This window comes from Pristiophorus japonicus, chromosome 8 (genome assembly GCF_044704955.1).
Source record: "Pristiophorus japonicus isolate sPriJap1 chromosome 8, sPriJap1.hap1, whole genome shotgun sequence".
Taxonomy (NCBI): domain Eukaryota; kingdom Metazoa; phylum Chordata; class Chondrichthyes; family Pristiophoridae; genus Pristiophorus; species Pristiophorus japonicus.
In genome coordinates, this window is record NC_091984.1 from 205,117,790 (window position 1) to 205,138,824 (window position 21,035).

At 42.1% G+C, this 21,035-nt stretch overlaps 1 protein-coding gene across 1 annotated transcript in view; it reads right to left on the minus strand.

Moving 5' to 3' along the window:
- Positions 1-8,219: 8,219 nt before the first annotated feature.
- Positions 8,220-21,035, minus strand: part of setd1ba (SET domain containing 1B, histone lysine methyltransferase a) — a 165,972-nt gene continuing 153,156 nt past the window's right edge. The window contains exons 15-18 of the mRNA XM_070887813.1: positions 19,515-19,652; positions 18,129-18,248; positions 11,344-11,481; positions 8,220-10,586 (exon numbers count right to left, since the gene is read on the minus strand). Coding sequence (XP_070743914.1) covers positions 10,413-10,586; positions 11,344-11,481; positions 18,129-18,248; positions 19,515-19,652 — 570 coding nt within the window. The 3' untranslated portion in view covers positions 8,220-10,412. The remainder of the gene's footprint in view (positions 10,587-11,343; positions 11,482-18,128; positions 18,249-19,514; positions 19,653-21,035) is intronic.

The window sequence follows — 21,035 nt, forward strand, 5'->3', positions numbered from 1 at the left end:
TGAAGTCAGAACCAAGGTATTTGTTCAGTTGGTCTGCAATTTCCTTGTTCCCATTATGAATTCCCTTGATTCTGACTGCAAGGGACCTACATTAGTCTTCACGAATCTTTTTCTCTTCACGTATCTGTAGAAGCTTTTGCAGTCAGTTTTTATGTTCCCTGTAAGCTTACTCTCATACTTTATTTTCCCCCTCCTAATTAAACCCTTAGTCCTCCTCTGCTGAATTCTAAATTTCTCCCAGTCTTCAGGTTTGCTGCTTTTTCTGGCCAATTTATATGCCTCTTCCTTGGATTTAACACTTTCCCTAATTTCCCTTGTTAGCCACGGTTGAGCCACCTTCCCTTTTTTATTCTTACACCACAAGGGATGTACAATTGTTGTAGTTCATCCGTGTGATATTTAAACGTTTGCCATTGCCTGTCCACCGTCAACCCTTTAATTATCATTCTCCAGTCTATGCTAGCCAATTCACGTCTCATACAGTCGAAGTTTCCTTTCAAGTTCGGGACCCTAGTCTCTGAAGTAACTGTGTCACTCTCCATCTTAAATGAAGAATTCTACCATATTATGGTCACTCTTCCCCAAGGGGCCCCGCACGACCAGATTGCTAATTAATCCTCTCTCGTTACACAAGACCCAGTCTACGATGGCCTGCTCTCTAGTTGGTTCCTCGACAAATTGGTCCAGAAAACCATCCCTTATACACTCCAGGAAATCCTCCTCCACAGTATTGCTACCAGTTTGGTTAGCCCAATCAATATGCAGATTAAAGTCACCCATGATAACTGCTGTACCCTTATTGCACGCGTCCCTAATTTCCTGTTTGATGCCATCCCCAACCTCCCTACTACTGTTTGGTGGTCTGTACACAACTCCCACTAATGTTTTCTGCCCTTTGGTATTTCGCAACTCTACCCATATAGATTCCACATCATCCACGCTAATGTCCTTCCTTACTATTGCGTTAATCTCCTCTTTAACATCTCAAAGCGCTTTATAGCCAATGAAGTACTTTTGGAGTGTAGTCACTGTTGTAATGTGGGAAACGCAGCAGCCTATTTGCACCCAGCAAGCTCCCACAAACAGCAAAATCATAATGACCAGATAATATTTTAGCAATAATGTTTGTTAAAAGTAAGTTCAGTACTCCATATTACAGATATTGTTAACAACCCCTTATTTCAATAATACCCATGAGTGGAACTGGTGGATTGACCCTTCACCACCCAAAAAGGTCTTTTATTAGGAAGATTATGAAAATGCAAGATGCACTCCATATGCCACCTAGCAAGGAAGCAACCTGCTCTGAATTTGAATCTCTACCCCGACAGGGAGACACCTTTCACTAAGAGTAGATGATGGTTGTAACAAATAGTCTTGGAACACCACCTCAGATCTAGAGCAGGCCAACATCTAACCCAGTTTGATGGCTGCTGAATTCAAGGTGCTGCATGCAATTGTTGTTATAAGGGTTGCCATTATATGTTACCATCTCCGTGGGTCAGCATTGCAGCTTGCCAGCAAGGAGGTGCACCCTTGTCAGGCCACAGTTGACCATTACTGTCATTGCATGTACCACTGCCTATGCTCATGGTAGCTGAAAGTACTGTTGCAGCAGATGGCACAACTCCCTACTGACCTCAAGACAGTTTCCTATCGTGATTGCCAGGTATATGTGCAGAAATGGTTGGTGGCATCTTATCAGGAGTAGCCAATCAAATAATGCTGTTGATCACCTTGGCATGCCTTCTTTCATGCAGTGCTACTGAAACCAGGACATACTATGATCGGGGTGCTTCTGAGGAACCATCAAACACTACAGTTAGTTAGGCATTCACATATTTTAGTAATGGAATGAGGAGTTGGTGCATTTTCATTTAGGAAGAGGTGTTTCCACCAGCATTGTGTGTTAAGGCCAGGTTAATACACCTCTCTACCAGTGCGAGTGTGTGGGTACCGGCAGATGGCAACAGAGCAACTCTCATGCAGCCTGACCTGCCTGGCAGATAGGCATTTGATGGGGATGGGTTGCAGAAAGGAGGAAATCAGTCCAGATTTTCAGGCCCTTTCCTGATCCAAATGAATTTGCTCAATGAGCATAGATTACTGAAAGCTATCTCAGCTGCCATTATATGCACCAAATGAGAATTCCTCAGGTGGTTGGACTGGACTAGATCACAGGAATTCAGTCTGAAAATGCAGGTAGTTCCCTCTACTGGTCTCATAGATCCACACATCTGTTGTGATCATTTCCCATCTGGCTGCAAAATGTGTTAAGCAGCCTCCCTATACTTGGATCCCTGTAGATATAGGAGAGTTACTAATGGAGGGGCAGAGTTGGGCCTGGTCCATGGAGAACTGTGCTAGCTGTAGTATGATAGATTTTCATATTGATATACTGCCCTGAAGCCATGAAAGGGCTTGTGTTGCTGCCTTGTTCTGTAGATGGGTGGATGTGAGAAGGTCTCTGCTGATGTGCTAGACCTGGAAATAACTTTTGAGGTTCTGAATGTGACATCATTAGTCCTCCAATGGCTCTTTCACTTACCTGTCAAACAGCCACGAGGCAGTGCATTCCAGATCATAGCTTGCTGCGAAATTTTCTTTTCCTTATGTTGTCTCTGGTTCTTATGTCAATTACCTTAAATTTGTGTGCTCTGGTTACCAACCCTTACGCCACTGGAAACAGTTTCTCCTTATTTACTCTATCAAAACCCTTCATGATTTTGCATATCTCTATCAAAACTCCCCTTAACCATCTCTGCTCTAAAGAAGAAAACTGTAGTTTCTCCAGTCTCTCCACATAACTGAAATCTTTCATCCCTGGTACCATTCTAGTGAATCTCCTCTGCACCCTCTCTAAGGCCTTGACATCGTTCCTATGGCATTGGACCCAGTAATCCAGCTGGGGCCTAAGCAGTGATTTACAAAGGTTTAGCATAACTTCCTTGCTTTTGTACTCTATTCTTTTGATAAAGTCAAGGATCCCGTATGCCTTTTAAATAGCCTTCTCACCTTGTCCTGCCTGCTTCAAATATTTGAGTATGTACACCCACCAGGGGAGAGGGCGGGTAAGGAGCTGAGTCCACGGCCAGATCAGCCATGATCGTATTGAATGGCAGAGCAGGCTTGAGGGGCTAGATGGCCTACTCCTGTTCCTAATTCTTATGTTCTTATGTTCTAGGTCTCTGTTTTTTGCACATCCTTTAACATTGTATTATTTAGTTTATATTTCCTCCCCTCATTCTTCCTACCAAAATGATTCACTTCACATTTCTCTGCGTTAAATCACATCTGCCATGAGTCTGCCCATTTCACCAGTCTATCTATATCCTCCTAAAGTCTGTTACTATCCCCCTCACTGTTTACTACAGTCCTGAGTTTTATTTTGAAATTATGCCCTGTATACCCAAGTTTAGGTCATTAATATATATCAAAAGGAGCAGCTGTTCCAACACCGAACCCTGGGGGACACTACTGCATACTTCCATCTAGTCTAAAAAAACTGTTTTTTGTCCTTTAGCAATTTTCGTGGCCACGCAGCCACTCTGCATTTAATCAATTTGGCTAACAAGTCTATTATGTGGTACTTTATCATACACCTTTGAAAGTCCATACACACAACATCAACTCTCTCTATTACTTCATCAAATAACTTAATCAAGTTTAATCAAACATGATTTGTCTTTAACAAATCTATGCTGGCTTTCATTTACTAATCCATATTTATCCAAGTGCCAATCAATTTTGTCCCGGATTAATGATGCCAAGGGCTGGATTTTTGGCTTTTAAGATTTCAAGGCGTTAATGATGGTGGGATTGTCTGGAAAAAATTTGCGCCTCATTCAGCAAAATTGGGCAGCTGAGCCCCGAGTGTGGGGTGGAGCACTAAGGGAGGCATTGCACACCTCTCAGGGCGCTAGGCCGGCTGAGCATGCGAAAATCCCGAGCTAAAGAGCTGGACTCAGAGCACTCCGAGGCGCCTGGGGAGAAAAAAAAAACCCTGAAAAAAACCCAACAAAAACATTCCCAATAAATAACTTATGCCACCACAACATAAATCGCAAAAAAAACAACAACAAAAAAATCACACTTACCTGAGGTCGACACTACTTACCTCACTGAAACCACTACAGCTCGGACCGCCCGATTTCACAGTTGGTCCCAGCACTGTGCTCTACGGATCAGGTGCAACCAGGGGCATTGAACACCGGCTTGCCTCTTCCGGGCGGTAATGCTCCGCGCCCCGCCAAAACCGGCCCTGAAAATCCTGGCGGGGCGCTAGAAGCTGGCCGCCTGCCTGGAAGAGCTTCCCACCGCCATTGCCACCCCTCCGGGGGAAAACAGAGGCGGCAATAAGCGGAAAATCCAGCCTATGTCTTGAGTCATCCAGGGAACTCGAGCTTTGGATGTCCTTCTTTTCCCCCGTGTGGGAATGTGTCTAGTCTGTACCAGAACTATCTCCTCTTTGAAGGCCTCCCCATTTACTGTTTTACCTGCCAGTCTTTGATTCCAAACCACCTGGGTCAGATCCCTTTTCAATTCGCTAAAAATCAGCCCTCCTCCAATTGAGTATTTTCACATTTGATTTTCCAGTTTCCTTTTCCATAACTACTCTAAACCTAATGATATTGTGATCGTGGTTAGGTGTGAACTAATTAAGGAAAGCCAGCACGGACTTGTTAAAGGAAAATCGTGATAAACCAACTTAAAAGAGTATTTTGATGAGGTAATAGAGAGGGTTGATGAGGGCAATGCAGTTGACGTGGTGCACATGGATTTCCAAAAGGTGTTTGACAAAGTGCCACATAATAGGCTTGCTAGCAAAGTTGAAGCCCATGGAATAAAAGGGACAGTGGCAGCATGGATAAGAAATCGGCTAAGTGACAGGGAACAGAAAGTAGTGGTAAATGGCTGTTTTTCGGAAGGTGTTCTCCAAGGGTCGCTACTAGGACCACTGCTTTTCTTGATATATAGTAATGACCTGGATGTGGGTGTGCAGGGCACAATTTCAAAATTTGCAGATGACACAAAACTTGGAAGTATAGTGAATAGTGAGGAGGATAGACTTCAAGATGACACAGACAGGCTGGTAGAATGGGCGGACACGTGGCAGATGAAATTTAATGCAGAAAAGTACAAAGTGATACATTTTTATAGAATGAGAGAAAATATAAACTAAAGGATACAATCCTAAGGTTGGTGCATGAACAGAGAGACCTAGGGGTATATGTGAACAAATCGTTGAAGGTGGCAGGGCAGGTTGAAAAAGCGGTTAAAAAAGCTTAAGGGATTCCGAGCTTCATGAGTAGAGGTATAGAATACAAAAGTGTGGAAATGATGAACCTGTATAAAACACTGGTTCGGCCTCAACTGGAGTATTGTGTAAAATTCTGGGCACCACACTTTAGGGAGGATGTGAAGGCCTTAGAGAGGGTGCAGAAAAGATTTCTGAGAATGATTCCAGGATGAGGGACTTCAGTTATGTATATAGACTGGAGAAGCTAGGGTTCTCCTTAGAGCAAAGAAGATGGAGAGGAGATTTGATAGAGGTGTTCAAAATCATGAGGGGTCTAGACAGAGGAGAGAGAAACTGCTCCCATTGGCAGAAGGATCGAGAACCAGAGGACACAGATTTAAGGTGATTGGCAAAAGAACCAAAGGCGACACAAGAAAAATCTTTTTTACGCAGCCACACTCAATCACTGCTTTCAAAAGGGAATTGGATAAGCACCTGAAAGAAAAAAAATTTCAGGGCTACGGGGAAAGGGCGGGGGAGTGGGACTAGCTGAAGTGCTCTTGCAGAGAGCCGGCACGGGCTTGGCAGGCCGAATGGCCTTCTTCCGTGCTGTAACTATTCTATGATTCTATGATCCCGGTTTCCCAAATGCTCTCCCACTGAAACATGCTCCACTTCCCCCACTTCATTTCCCTGAACCAGTCCTTCCCCTTCACACTGTTATTTTCCCAGTCTATATTAGGATAATTTAAGTCCCTCATTATCACTTTCTAAAGTTCTTGTATCTTTCTGTCCCAGAAGTCCAGCAGTGTTGACTCACACTTGGGTGGAACAGGTTCTGCTTCTCCTATGCATGCTATCCAGTGTAACTGGAAGAGTCACTGTTGAATCAGTGACTCATGGGGCATGAGGAGTGCTGTTACACATTGGGTTTAATCTACTTTGGTTGTCACTGGAGGCTACTTCCAAAAGTGCTTTCAAACTTCCTGAGCAATTTCAACAGGAGGTGGTGAAGACAAACCCCCAAAATGTCAAAACATAGAACTTATAGTAAATCCTGAGCAATGGCTCAACTCAATGTTCAGTGACACTCAAACCATGGGTTGCAACATTAAAAATGTCAAGCCTTAATGACATCCTGTGACAACTAGTCATCAAAAGATCATATGCCATCATATTTTAACATGTTCTGAGTTCATAATTTAGGTTGACTTTCTAGTGCAATTCTGAGGGAGTGCTATCTTGAGAGGTGACGTCCTTTAGATAATGGCCTATGGTTTCCAATCATAACAGCAAACCGCTCATATTAATGAGTTATCTTCAGCATTGCAACAGGAAAATCTACATCAATATTTAAACTGAGGTCCCATCTGCCTGTTCAGTGGTTCAGTTGGACATTGCTAGCGTAGAATAACTACATAACAACAATCCCTGCACTTCAAAATAATTCAATGTGTGAAGCACTGAGATATTTTGATATAATGTACTATATAAATGCAACCTTTTTATTTATTATTGAGATGTAACTCTTATGTGAGGGCCAGCAATGAGGGTCTGCAGGCTTAGGAGATCAAGGTGGCAGATGCATGGGAGCACAGCAGAAGACCGAGTTGCTGAGAGGTAACCTAGTCATGCAAGTGAAAAATATCAGAATGATAGCCCAGTTGAATGATCCAAACTTAGGAATGCAGCAGAGGGAAACCTGAGGTTAAAAGTTGTTGCGAGGATGGGAAGGGTGGAAAAAAACATCATTACCCTCTAACTATGCTGTCAGCTTAGCTATATTTGCGATGCTGAGTCAGAAAATTGTGGGTTCACGGAAAGACTTGAGTGTATAATTTAGGCTGAGGTGCCATCTTTTAGATAAATTTTTAAACCAAGGCCTGCTCACATGGACATAAAAGATCCCATGGCCCTATTCGAAGAGCAGGTAAGTTTTCCCGGTGTTCTGGCCAACATATATGCCTCAATCAACACCACCAAAATAAACCAAATGAACTGGTCATTTAACTCATCACTGTTTGTGGGATCTTGTTTTGCACACATTGCCTGCCAAATTTGCTTGCATAACAGTGACAGCAATTTATTGGCTGTGAAACACTTGGATGTCCTGAGGATGTGAAAGGCGATATATAAACACAAATTCTTTCTTTATCGTGAAATCTGTGAGGAAACCAAATCTAAAGATAAGAAAACAGCACTTGGTTGAAAAAGGCTTTTTCAAAGCAAATGCAATCTGACTTCTAGAAGAGATCAGGGGAAGATTTCTGCTGTGTTAGATGTAGAGAAAAAGTAACAGAGGAAATCGACCAGTACTACTGCTGCATGGTATAGCCATGTAGAATGGGAAGGACAAGATCGCAATGGCATAACATTAGTATGGAGTATTATCAATTAATTTAAATTCAGAGTTTTGCCATTCAATTATGAAATTTGAATGGTCTTGTAGGAATCAATTTACAAATTGATCCTCCTAAGATAGGCTGTCTCCATTTTAATTTCAAGATTCACATTACTGAAGCTCTCAAGGTTCTGTCTCTGCCCTACTATTTAAAACACCTCAAAATAATCTTTGTAAAATTTTCTGGAAATGTCTTATTTGGCATAACATGGTGTCCACCCTGAAATTTTTTAATGGTGCAAATACTCCCCGATTTTCCCGGTGTATCTGTATAGGTGATTTAATTTATATCATTTAAAATGTTCAGCTGTTTGGATCTGTAAAATAATACGAAACAGCTTTTCTAATTATAGTACAGACAGAGAAGCTTGTTTTGTTTATGATACACAGGAAACAGCAAACCAGCTCACATGTTTAACCTGATAATTCAAATAAGTCACTTAATCAGTCCAGACGAGTGTAACCGATCGTTAAAAATGGGAATCAAATTCTAACAAACTTGTCTAAATTCTAAAGTATGAAAAATGACTTTTTCAGAATAAATGACAACATCCAGTTTATCTGTAAGAAAAGGTCAGTATATTTATGGATTGCTTTATAAAAGGTACTATCATACATTGTTACATAGTAATGAATTCACAAAAATATGAAGAAATATTTACAAGGAGAACACAACCACAGAACAGTTTCACTTTCATCAAAATGAGACACTTAACACAGTTTCTATTTGCACAAAACAAAAACACTCTTAAATCCATCTGGAAAGTTGCAAGCACAAAGTAATCCCTACATCACCAAAGCAGAAACTGTCTAATAAAACAAAACCCTAGAGCGAACAAGTGTATTTCTTGTTCTTTCAAACCTTTTCACACATAGACCCCTCTTAAATTCACCAGGTTCACCCGCTCCCCACTTCCCTGGAGAGAAAAAGCCCAAAAACTTTCAGGTTTAACCCTTTCACACACCTCTTCCTAGTTACAACCAGTCACTGGACAGCTTGTTCCCAGCAAAGTGATGAAGGAATTGTATTCGGTCAAGTGTTAAAGACTGATAAAAGAGACAAGATAGCTCCAGAAACATCATAGGTTTATGAATAAATATATATTTTTAGGTGTAATGATTTCAATTAGAAATTATAATTTATTTGTGCTAAAGTGATTAAATACAGTGATGATCAGAGAGCGAGTGTACATACATTGGTTTATGAGGATATATTGCCCAGGAAGCAATTGAATGAAATCTGGTAACCTGGTATCTATGAGTGAAAGGATTAAAATAACAGCATCTGTACAATATTCAGAAAAAAACAAGCAAATGAGCTAGTTTTTAAATAATAACCCTTTATTAGGTACCGAGTGTCCCTTACAGTGTTTTTGAGAAAAAAAATATTACAGTGGATATTAAGGAGGGAAAAAAAACTTTGATATCCAGTTTATGCTTGGCTAACACACATATAAGGGATGCCATTTTTTCTAATTTCTGTACACTCCTTTCTTCCTCCAAATAAATACAATTTGCACAGTAGGTATCAGAGATGAAAAAGCCTGACCTTTTAACATTTTCACTGTATTCCTTAATGCTTCCAATAAATCTAGGTAATCGATAGAGGTAATATTTATACAGAATTTACATGATACAAAGCTTGACACAAGCTGAAAAAATTGCTACCAGCTCATTGTTAAACATTTTTTTAAATTTGCCTCCTCTAGTTAGAACTGTATTTCAACAGCCCAAATTACAATATTCACTTTCTTAATAAATTATTTACAAGCTTTTGAAGTACAAAGGAACCAGCAAAATTCTTTTTATTTGAAAGGATATGTTTCTACAAGAAACAATGTTCAGAGAGGAGAAACCTGGGTGCGCTATGTACAAGATGCAACTTGATCTCAAAAAACGTTTGTGTTGGTTTTCTTTTAAATGTTTACATGTTTGAAATGATCCCTGAAAACTTCACAAAAATTATAAATGAAATTTGTTGTGAAAATTCTGTCAGAGGTTAGAAAGTTTTTTTGTTTTTTTTCTTGTAGATAGAAATTACTTTGTACAATATAAACAGGAAGAGAGTTCTCCTGGCTAGGGATACCCACTAGAGCACAAAACCCCCTGGAATTTTATACAGAGAAGGTGATTACCAATAGTCACGTGCAAGTCTGTAAGCGAATAGTGCACAAAGCCCCATAGGCCAAACCCTAGTGCATTAAGCACAAAAATAAAAATTCGCTAAGCCAGCGTATCTACAATTTGCAAAAAAAAATGTTACAACTAAAATATGTAAAGGAAAGGAAGGGGAATAAAGCAATTTTTTTAAAAAGCACTAAACTTAGACTAGACGCACAGAATGCTACTGCCGAGGCCTCAATTCCCATCAACTACTTTAATTAGCTTTGTAGAAATGTATTTTGAGCTGCAAACCATAAACCTTTTAAAGTATTCAAATGGTCACTTCTTTTGCATTTTCTGTTTTTTTTTAATGTAAAAAAGAACTCAAAAGAAAAAGTAGCAGCAATCGCTTAGACAGAAGGAAAAAGTGTGAGGACCCTGCCCCACTGCATGGGACCTGGGGAGGAAGAACTAGTATTGTATTAGTTTACTGTGACAAAGTGGTAAACACCTTTCTTTCCAGAGGAAGAGCACCTGAATCCTAAATGCAGTCCCAACACTTATGTGCGTTTTAGCCTTAGGTTCAGCAGAAGTGCGAATTGTTGGTTTGGCAAGTGCAACCACATCTAGGTTACTGCTCTCAAACGGAGCATCTCAGACCAGACCCTTTCAATTGAGGGTTCCTCTACAGTGTTCTGCACCACACAGACATGGAATTTTCACATCTTCAATGGGGAATTTGTAGTCGTACGTGATCTCCTCGTTCACATTTATTTGTTGTTTGGAGTAAATCACTATCTTCTTTTGCGACTCCACTGTGATGACTTTAGCGTAGCAATTAGGCTGTTTACAGAGATCAGGAACTCACAGTTAGGAAGGTCAGCACAGTAGTTTTGTGACAGAGTTTATTACAGGGATTTCTTTCTATGCCATGATTGGAAGTCTAAGTCACCTTTGGTGCCAGCAGTTACATTTTGTTTGATGAGAGTCCAAGCACTATTCTCTCAACGTGAAGAGAACATCCATTAAAAATATGCATAAATTATTGTTGTATTAAACATTCAAGTCTAAAATTAAATTTAGTTGACTCCCGTTGTACATCCCTCTGGCTTAATTAAAATTTAATCTTAAGCTCAGACTTTAAAAAGTAATTTTATTGTAAGGCACCCAAATAAGCACAAGGTTCTGGTTTCTCAGTTAGGTCTCAGCAGCTTAGACCTGTGAAATGCATTTCTGAAGATTCTTGCAAGCTAGTTGTGAGTAATGCAACTACTTGTGTTGCTGTTACTACAACATTAAATGCAAAGTTGAGCCGATCTATCAGTTTCTCAAAAAAAACCCTGCATATTATTTAACATTCATTGAAATGCCAGCAAATCAACGGTTTGCAGATGCTGCCTGGCCTGCTGAGTATTTCTACCATTTTCTGTTTATATTTCATAGTTTGGCAGAGATTACCATAAGCAAGTTACTGATCATTTGATACAGTATCTAGATTATAATATATAAATATTCAAGTCAAATTAATACCAGTAGTAATCTTTCTGTTAAATATAAAACATGTAATACTTGAAGACTTCTAACAAATAGAAGTACTTACATTGCAGCTATGGTTGATAAATCTGGCAAAGTTGCCACATTTTGTAGCATCAATAATGGAATCGTGGTCTACCCTAAACATGTAGCTACTTCCAATTCCCTCGTCTTCATATCGCTTTTCTCGCATGTCTGCAATAACCTGAAGGGGAATAAAATCGGATTAAAGGAATTTTCCTCGCATAGTTGGTATACAAAGAACACAAGCAGATTTTGTAAATAACCCCCAAGTCCAACGAATGTAATTTTACAACTTTGTTATACATATAATAATCCATATCTATTAGTAAATAGAATAACTGAAATTAATCTGGTCATCAAAGTCAGGGGAATGTGTGGAAAATCGTGCATGTGATTATCTACTGGGGTACGAGTGATCAGCCCAGTATCATTTATGCTGGAATTTTTGTTTAAAGCACTTCAAAAGCAGGTCCTTTAAAATCTTCGGCAGCATTTTTTGCAATGTAACAGAATTAGTTTTCTATGCCAGTTATAGAATAGAATACAATTCTCCGGGTTTGATTGCTAGGGACAGCTGATACTTAATGAATAAACAGAATGGATCCTACAGCAACATCACAAAAAGGGGTGTGGGAGGCAGTGCTCCCAATTCATAGTGTCACTCCAGGAACAGGGATTCCACTGAAGCTCGATTCCCAGGTCCCCTCTAGCCTGCAGTGTTAAAGCACAACACTCAGCAACAAAGGAAGATTGAGAAACTGCTGTTTGCAAATATTTCCAGTAAGAGTATTTTGCAGCAATTTGGATGAGTGATATTTTTGTTTAAATACTACTCATCTAAACTAAAAAGTAGGTACATTTCTTATCTGAACTGTGGCATGCAGGATTTTCCTGAATTGACACACCTTCAAGATAATTCTCTATGTAATTGGTGGTGTGCCATTCATTCTCATTATAATTAAACACAGAAACAAAATCACTTCACATCTTGGAACTACCATGAATTTGATTATATTATTGAAAGGATTTTTATGTAATCAAGCCTGACTGATGACTGATGAATTGGTGAATTTTACATTAATTATCGCCAGATCCTGCTCTCCTCTGCCACTATTCAAGAATCATCCTGGAATACAAAGATAATCACTGCTTCTCTTCTCCACCACAAACAATCTTTTTAACCCCCTCGTTCCTCCACCCTCACCTCTAAGAGCTCATCGATTTCTTTGTCAGTAAGATTGAGACCATCTGTTCAGCTGCCTTTGTTGCTTCCCTACCTTCCCCTAGCTGAACAAGCCAAACATCCCCTGAGGTTCCCCCCTGCCCTAGTCCTGAACTTGCATCTTTCACTAGTTTCTCTCCTATCTCCCCTCATGCCCTCTCTAAGCTCATCTCGTCCATGACACCCATCTCTTGCTTCCTTGACCCTATTCCCACCAAACTGCTGACTACCTAACCTCCGTTCCTGGCCCCCATGTTAGTTGATATTGTTACCAGTTCCCTCTCCTCAGGTACTGTCCCCTTCCTTCAAATCTGCCATTATCATCTCATCTCAAAAAACCCATCCTTGACCCCCCCAGCAACCCCCCCCCCCCACCGCCCCGTTCTTGCAAACTACCGCACCTCATCTCCAACCTCCCTTTCCTCTCCAAAGTCCTTGAACGTGCTGTTGCCTTCAAAATCCATGCCCCTCTTTCCCGCAACTCCATGTTAGATCCTCTCTATTCAGTGCCACAGCACTGAAACGGCCCTTATCAAAGTCACGATGACATCCTATGTGACTGACCATGGTAAATTATCCCATCTCATCCTTTTTGACCTGTCTGCAGCCTTTGACACAGTTGACCACACCATCTTCCTCCATCATCCAGCTGGGTGGTTCTACCCTCACCTGGTCCATTCCTTTCTATCCAGTCATAGTCAGAGAATCACCTGCAATGGCTTCTCACCCCTTCAACTGCCTCTGATTAGTCATGCTGCTTGTCCAAAATCAAGTACTGGATGAGCAGAAAGTTCCTCCGACTAAATATTAAGACCAAAGACCAGTGATCTGCACAGAGAGGTCTTAAACGGAGTGGAGTTAAACAGAGTGGTTTATTCGGGAATTTGGAAGAGTAGGAATTCGGAGAAGAGGGGGAAGATTAATTTAAAAATTAAAAATAGGTAAGTGATATTTCACAGAGGCAGCGAACCTGCGTGGGAGCAGCAGCGGGAGCTGAGGTGGAGGCTTAAAGGGCAAGGCTCAACAGTCAACATTCGAAAGGGATGTCAGAGGTTAAAAGTGTCGTCGGCACAAGGGAAGTAGCTGATTGATGAGTGGGTTTTTTTCTGTTAAGTTAGTACTTAGTCTTTAAATAAAGGTTAGTTAAATCAGTTGATTGCTGAGTAGTTGCTGGGTGTGTTTTGCTAAGGTTTAGAGTTTATTTTGCTTGATAGCTCAGAGAGATCTAGAGGGATGACAGGGCAGCTCAGTCCCGTGGATTACACATCCTGTGGCTTGTGGGAAGTCCTGGACGTTTCGCACAGCCAGGATGACCATGTGTGCAGGAGGTGTCTCCAGCTGCACCAACTCGAGCTCCATGTTTTGGAGCTTGAGCGGCAGTTGGAGTCACTGCGGTGCATCCACGAGAATGAGAGCTACGTGGATTGCACATTTCTAGAGGTGGTCACCCTGCAGCTTAAGAAACATAGAAATTTACAGTGCAGAAGGAGGCCATTTCAGCCCAGCGTATCCGTGCCGGCCGACAAAGAGCTGCAAGGCCCTCGGTCAGCAGCCCTGAAGGTTATATATAAACCTATGAACAATGGCGGAAAAGTAAAGAGCACCCCAGCCCTACGGAACCCCACTGGAAACAGCCTCCCAGTCACAAAAACATCCATAAACCATTACCCTTTGCTTCCTATCTCTAAGCCAATTTTGGATCCAACTTGCCACTTTGCCCTGGATCCCATAGGCTTTTACCTTCGTGACCAGTCTACCATATGGGACCTTATCAAAAGCTTTGCTAAAGTCAATGTACACTACATCGTACGCACTACCCTCATCGACCCTCTTGGTTACCTCCTCAAAAAGTTCCATCAGGTTCGTCAAACTCAATCTTCCCTTAATAAATCCATGCGGACTGTCCCTAATTAATCTTTGCATTTCCAAATGTAGATTTATCTTGTCTTTCAGGATTTTTTCCAATAATTTTCCTACCACTGAGTTTAGGCTGATAGGCCTGTAATTACTTGGCCTATCCCTTTCTCCCATCTTAAACAAGGATACTACATTAGCAGTCATCCAATCCTCCAGCACCATGCCCAAATCCAAAGAGGACTGGAAAATGATGGTCAAGGCCTCTGCTATTTTCCTCTTTTACTTCGCTCAACAGCCTGGGATGCATTTCATCCGGGCCTGGGGACTTATCAACTTTCAAAGCTGCTTAATACTTCCTCTCACTATATTTATTTCATCCAGAATATCACACTCCCCCTCGATAGCAGTATCTATATTGCCCCTTTACTTTGTGAAAACAGAGGCAAAGTATTCATTAAGAACCTTAACAACATCTTCTGCCTCCACACAAAGATTACCCTCAGTCTCTAATAGGCCCTACCCTTTCTTTAGTTACCCTCTTACAATTAATATATTTACAGAACATCTTTGGATTTTCCTTAAGTTTACCAGCCAAAAGGTTTTCGTGCTCTCTCTTAGCATTCCTAATATTCCTTTTAATTTTGCCTCTTAACTTTCTATATTCCTCTAAAGATTCTATAGTATTTAGCCATTATATGACATAAGCATCCCTAGGCATCCAGGGGGCTCTAGAATTATAGGGCCCAAGTTTTGAGCCGCGCCTAGAACGGCGCAGTCCCGACCTGGACGCCTGTTTTTCGCGCCACAAAGTGCGCCTAAAAAAATCTCCAGATTCTCCACCTCCCTGCAGGTCCTCTGGCCCTCGGCGCAGCGCAGCAGGAGCTGTAGGGGGCGGAGCCAGGTCCCTGCGCCGAAAACGGTGCCGGGACCTCTGCACATGCGCGCTACAGTGGGCGTGCATGTTCAGTAGCTCCAGGCGCCCAAAACTGTGTGGGAGGGGCCCGAAGCACGCAGCCCCTAGCCCTGGCCGAATGGCCTCACTGGGGCTGCATGAATAAGGCTCCTCCCATGGCCAGCTCCTGCTTCCTGCCGACCCGAATCGACTCCCGCTTCCTGCCCCCAGACCAGACCCGACACCGACCTGACTCCCGCTCCCCCCCACCCCCCGGACCCGACACCGAGCTGACTCCCGCCCTCCACACCGACCTGACCCCCCGACACCGACCTGACTCCCCTCCCCCCCCGGACCCGACTCCCACCCCCCCCTCCCCCGACTGGACCTGACCCGCTCCCCCCCCGGACTGGATCCGACCTGACCTCCCTCTCCCCGACCCGAACCGAACCAACCTCCCTCCCACCACCCCCCCGACCCGACCCAACGTCACCTACCTGTAAATCTGGTGCTGGGGACGAGCTCTGCCCGAAGTCTCGGGCCCGGCCCATTCAGCCTCCCTCCCCCTTCTCCTTTTCTCCCCCCCCCCCCCCAAATCTCCTCCCCCTCCCCCCTTCTCCCCCCTCCCTCCCCCATCTCTCCCCCTTCTCTCCCTCCCCCTCTACCCACCTCCTCCCCCTCCCCTCGCTGTCAGAAACACAGACACTGACAGACAGAGAATGAGAGACACACACAGACAGACAGAGAGATAGAGACACTGACAGAGACACACTGGCGGGGGGGGGGATCCCAGCACGCTGTTGGAGGGCTCCTGGTGCTGCAGTCGGTAAGTAGAAAATGTTTTATTTATTGATTAAAAAAATTATTTCTTATTAATTTTTTTTGATTGATTTATTGGTTGATTTATTGATGTATTTATCATTTATTATTGATGATGGCTCTTTATTTGTAAAACTGAAGAGTTTAATGTTTGTAAACTTCCCTTTAAACCCCCCCCCCGCCCCCCATTCCCTACACCTGATTTGTAACCTACGCCTGATTTTCTAAAGTGTAGACAAGGTTTTTTCGAGCGTACAAAAATCTTCACTTACTCCATTCTAAGTTAGTTTGGAGTAAGTTTTCACTGACGAAACTTTGAAAACAGGCGTAAGTGGCTGGACACGCCCACTTTTGAAAAAAAAATTCTGTTCCAAAGTGAAACTGTTCTAACTGACTAGAACTGGAGCAAACTAAATGACGAGAATTCCGATTTCTAAGATACTCCGTTCTACACCAGTTGCTCCTAAAAATCAGGAGCAAATCATGTGGAAATTTGGGGCCATTATTCCCACCCCTTTTCTTTAAGGGCACATGTTTGGCCTGAGCCTTCCGGATCTCCTCTTGAATGCTTCCCACTGTTCCGACACTGATTTACTCACAAGTAGCTGTTTCCAGTCCAGTGTGGCCAAATCACTCCTTAACTTAGCAAAATTAGCTTTTCTTCAATTTGGGACTTTTATTCCAGGCCTATCCTTGTCCTGATCCATAACTAACTTGAATCTGATTGAATTATGGTCACCGGCACCCAAGTGCTCTCCCACTAATACCCCTTCAACCTGCCCATCTTCATTTCCCAAAACTAAATCCAAAACCGCCCCCTCTCATGTTGGGCTTGCTACATACTGACTAAAAATGTTCTCTTAAATGCACTTCCAAGAATTCCGCACCCTCTATACCCTTCACACTATATTCGTCCCAATCAATATTTGGATAGTTAAAATCCGCTACGATTACTACCCTATGGTCTTTGGACTTCACAGCAATTTGCCTACGTATTTGCTTCTCTATCTCCCTCCCACTGTTTGGGGGTCTATAATACACGCCCAGCAGTGTGATCGCCTCTTTTTTATTTTTCAATTTGACCCATATGGCCTCATTTGATGATCCCTCTAACATATCATCCCTCCTCACCACTGTAATAGTTTATTTAATCAGTACCACAACGCCACCCCCCCCTTTTACCCCCCTCTCTGTCTTGTCTAAAAATCCTATAACCAGGAATATTGATCTGCCAAACCTGCCCCTCTTTCAGCCATGTTTCTGTAATGGCTGGAATGTCATACTCCCAAGTATCTACCTTGCTGAAGTTGCATGTTCGGCCATGAACTCATTGAAGGCTCGAAGGGCCAAATGGCCTACTCCTGCACCTATTTTCTATATTTCTATGTTTCTATTCCAACACTCTCCTGGCTGGCCTCCCATCTTCCACCCTCCATAAACCTAAACTCATCCAAAACTCTGCTGCCTCTGTCCTAACTCGCACCAAGTCCCATTCGCCCATCACCCCTGTGCTCGCTGACCTACATTGGGTCCTGGTCTGGCAATACCTCAATTTTAAAATTCTCATCTTTGTTTTCAAATCCCTCCATGGCCTCACCTCCCCCCCCGCTATCTCTGTAATCTCCTCCAACCCTCATTGAGATCTCCAATGCTCCTCCAATTCTGGCCTCTTGTGCATCGCCGCTTTTATTTGCTCCATCATTTGTGATTATGCCTTCAGCTGTTTGGGCCCTGAGCTCTTGAATTCCCTCCCTCAACCTCTCTTCCTCTCCTCCTTTAAGATGCTCCTCTTTGACCATGCTTTTGGTCACCTGTCCCAATATCTCCTTATGTGGCTTGGTGTCAAATTCTGTTTGATAACGTGCCTTGGGACATTTTACTATATTAAAAGGCAAGCTGTTGTTATTCACAGTTTCAAGCACAGCTATAAGTAATCTTGTATTACAAATTATGGACAGACAACCCAAACATTATCACACGGTGAAGGGAAAAATACACAGCAAGAAAATATACAACAACAAACAAAACTGGTCTTTACCTGTCTGATGTTTTGTCCAACATATTCAATGACCATCTCATCCGCTGCAATGGGTTCCATGGCAAAAAGCCCCCATTCATGGATATGACTCTTGGAGAATCTCAGCTTCTTCCTCCGGAACTGCAAGTGAGAAGTTGTAGTGAAAACAGGTTTCTCAAAAGCCTTCTGTAAGCATCACTGACTAAATCACGGACATGTACAAAATGTAGTAATGTTCTTTATTATCCATATCTACTTCAAAATTGTACACAACAAAATCAGACCAAAGAACGAATGGTTTGATTATTTGACTTTTTAAAATTCCTTTTTCCTTCTGTACCACACAAATCCAGGCATCATTTCCAACCCTAGCTAGGAATAGAAAGTTGCCGCACTGACGGAGTTGGATAAGGTTAACCCATACAGACTAGCTGGACCCCAGACTTGATCCCCAATTTGTGCTGAATTAGCTAATCTCAGCCAGGGCAGTTGTGGGCAGAGGTAGGGGAGAGGGATGGCTAAAGGTGGCCCAGCATGCTTGGTTTAGGATGTGGTAAACTGTGCAGGGTTTCCACTCATGGATACTGTCCAGTGACCACCACTAGAAATGTGTATGTTGGCTGACAAGATCGAGCTCAGCTGCAATTTCTTGCAGATAAACAGCCTACCGACACTCACCGTCTAGGCTCGCACATTAAAAATGACCTTTTAGGGAAGGTACCAGAGAGCATCCAGCACACATGAAACCAAACCTTAGTAAGAATAATTGAAAACCTTCAGGAAAAGAGGAGGCAGATAGAAGAAATGAAAGAAAAAACAACTTAGCTATCCATAATTTTCAGCACGTCATCTAAGTGGCATAAATAAATGACACTTGGGAGTCCTTGATCAAAGACCGCACTAAGTGGAGGAAGAGCATCCGGGGCGCTGAGCACCTTAAGTCTCATCGCCGATAGCATGCAGAAAGCAAGCACAGGCAGCGGAAGGAGCATGCGGCAAACCAGACTCCCCATCCACCCTATCCTTCAACCACTGTCTGCCCCACCTGTGACAAGAGACTATAATTCCCATATTGGACTGTTCAGTCACCTAAGAGCTCACTTTTAGAGTGGAAGCAAGTCTTCCTCGATTTTGAGGGACTGCCTATGATGATGATGATAAATAAATTAACACAATAATAAACCAATTGAGAAAAATCATGATCATTAGAGAGAAAGCAGGTAGTATAACAAAAAAGCAAGACTCTTCCATTGCACTCAGTTCACCTGTACAAGAAGTGCGTTCAATTTTGGCAGCTGGTCCTGTTTTACTGAGAACAAACACATCGGTGTGATAGAAACACATGTTGTAGTTAGAGCCCGAGATAAGGGGAAAACAGCCACAATGAATGGAACGGAGACCACAAACCTTCAGTTGATTAAATTTCAGGAGATCACTGTCTGCAGGTAAGCCACCCATGAAGGATGACAGGAGTCGGCGCTGCTCTGACCGTCTTTCTGAGCCTGCTCGAGTGGAAGCATGAGGTTGGGCTGGAATACTCATTCCCTGTTTAAAGAAGAATGCATTATTAATATTGGTGCTGCCGGAATCGGTTATGGACATCGCACTTTTCTTCTGTACATCAAATATGAAAAGTTTCAATAATGTTATTATAATACAATTATATAATATAACATACATTTCTGTTGCTGAGTATTATGTAAATTATTGACTTTCACTGCCTTGTGATATTGTGCTTTATAGCAATCTGGTATACAAATAAAACAGGGTTCATGGCCAGGGTCACTGGAAAATTGCAGTGCAGATTTTAATCACGGAATCCATTAAAAAAAAATCACCCTCCTCTGCGCTCCCCAACTGACTCCTCACCGTCGCTTCTATCTCTGACCAGAAAGTCCTGCTAGTCTAGGGGATTCAACACTGCTCCATGCTGTGGGTGGGAAATCTCACAACAGTTTAGCAAGATTAGGAATTCTCAAGCACAGCCTGTGGCAGAGTTCAATCCCAGAACAGCACCAAAAAGTGGAGATCACTGGCTCTGTGAAACATGGGAGAAGAATGTCAGAGATTTGGCAACAGAGAATACCAATATATATCCACAATATCCCACAATTTCATCACAGTAAATTAGAAAAATTACCACAATTGTTTGGCACAATGTTCCAGCGGCTCTGGTTACGACTTTTTATTAAGAGAGACAATTCTTAATTCAGAAGAAAACTAAACAATATAACTCCTCAATAACACACAGCTCACTAGAACATACTTTTTTGTACGACTACCAAAGATTATTCTACTTGGTAATAAAGTCTAAAAAGAAATTATATTTGGAATGGTTAATGTACATGTCATATGGCCCACCAGTTTCTTTCATTTAGTTAAATGATTATATCCAATAAATAGCACAATGGCAAACTTGCCACAACATATTATTCAAGTTGGTGTTCTGAATTGGTTAATAGAACATGTTGCCTAGGCCATAAAAATAATGGCCCTGAATTTGTAGTCGGATGCGGGAAATGCCCCCGAACCGCAAATAAAATGCCCGTGTACCTGGTGGTCCGGGAGGTATAGAGATTTGCGGTCCTGGGCCTCTCCGAGTACGCACCTGAAGAGGCCCACATATCGCGGGCGAATGTAGTTCGCAAGCACCCCATGGATAACGTGGGCCATTCATGCTTATGGGGACTCCTGATGTACAGAAACCTCATAAGTATGAATGGGAATACCAAAAAAAAATGTAGATATCAAATAAAAAAATTTTAAATCACATATGTAAAATTAATTAAAATGGTATTTTAATTAAATATTTAAAACAATAATTAAATTTTTAAAAAATTCACGTTTTAAAGGGGCTAAAAATAAACTTACCTTATGGCACAGGTTTTTAAATGTATTAATTATTGAAAACATTTTATTTTTCTGTTT